Below are 698 nucleotides of genomic sequence, written 5' to 3' on the forward strand. Positions count from 1 at the left end.
TACCCGGCCGGCCCTGCGCCCAGCTCCGGCCGCCTTTCTTTCCCTCTCCCGCTCCATTACTCAGACGGTAGGCGCGGCCAGAGTGGAGGACTGAAAGCAAAACGGGGCGGGAGAAGTCAATTCATTTCATTTCATTTCATTTCATTTCATTTCATTTCATTTCTTCCCCTTCGCCACAAAACTTAGGGAGTTCTGGGAAGCCCTGTAACGGCGCGCTGTGATGACCTCACGGCTAGCGAAATTACTAGAAAGGGGGCTCGACCACTGGGCGCTGCAGCCGCGGGTGCGCCTGCGCGCTGGCGGTCCAGGTCGTGTCCCCCGCCCCTTCGTACCTCGCGGTGGCCGGGCCCAGCCCCTTGGCGGCGTCACGCTCGCCTCGCCGGTGCGCGCACCCGGTACCTCGACGGGAGGGGAGCAAAAATGCGGGCCAGGTGTGCGGGTACTTTCACGTCCTTCCGTTTGCCTACTTGTAGGATTTAAAATCCTTGATCTTACTGCCCCGTGCACGGGAGTTGGGAGCTAAATTAATGGAAGAACGACCGTCTTCGTAACGAAAGAGAAAATGGAGTAGAAGCCATAGCCACCCTGCGCAATCCCGCGCAGTCATTGCTCTACGGCCGGGGCGTCCCGCCCTCTGGTCAGCCCGGTTTGGTCTGGCGATCAGGCCACCTCTGTTGACAGTGGCCCCTCCTGACGCT

General features: G+C 60.2%; 1 protein-coding gene across 1 annotated transcript in view; it reads right to left on the minus strand.

The window, feature by feature from the left end:
* Window positions 1-57, minus strand: part of UBQLN1 (ubiquilin 1) — a 50,294-nt gene extending 50,237 nt beyond the window's left edge. The window contains exon 1 of the mRNA XM_077749549.1: window positions 4-57. Coding sequence (XP_077605675.1) covers window positions 4-57 — 54 coding nt within the window. The remainder of the gene's footprint in view (window positions 1-3) is intronic.
* Between the last annotated feature and the right edge of the window lie 641 nt (window positions 58-698).

This window comes from Crocuta crocuta, unplaced genomic scaffold, assembly GCF_008692635.1.
Source record: "Crocuta crocuta isolate KB4526 unplaced genomic scaffold, BGI_CrCroc_1.0 scaffold99, whole genome shotgun sequence".
Classification (NCBI taxonomy): domain Eukaryota; kingdom Metazoa; phylum Chordata; class Mammalia; order Carnivora; family Hyaenidae; genus Crocuta; species Crocuta crocuta.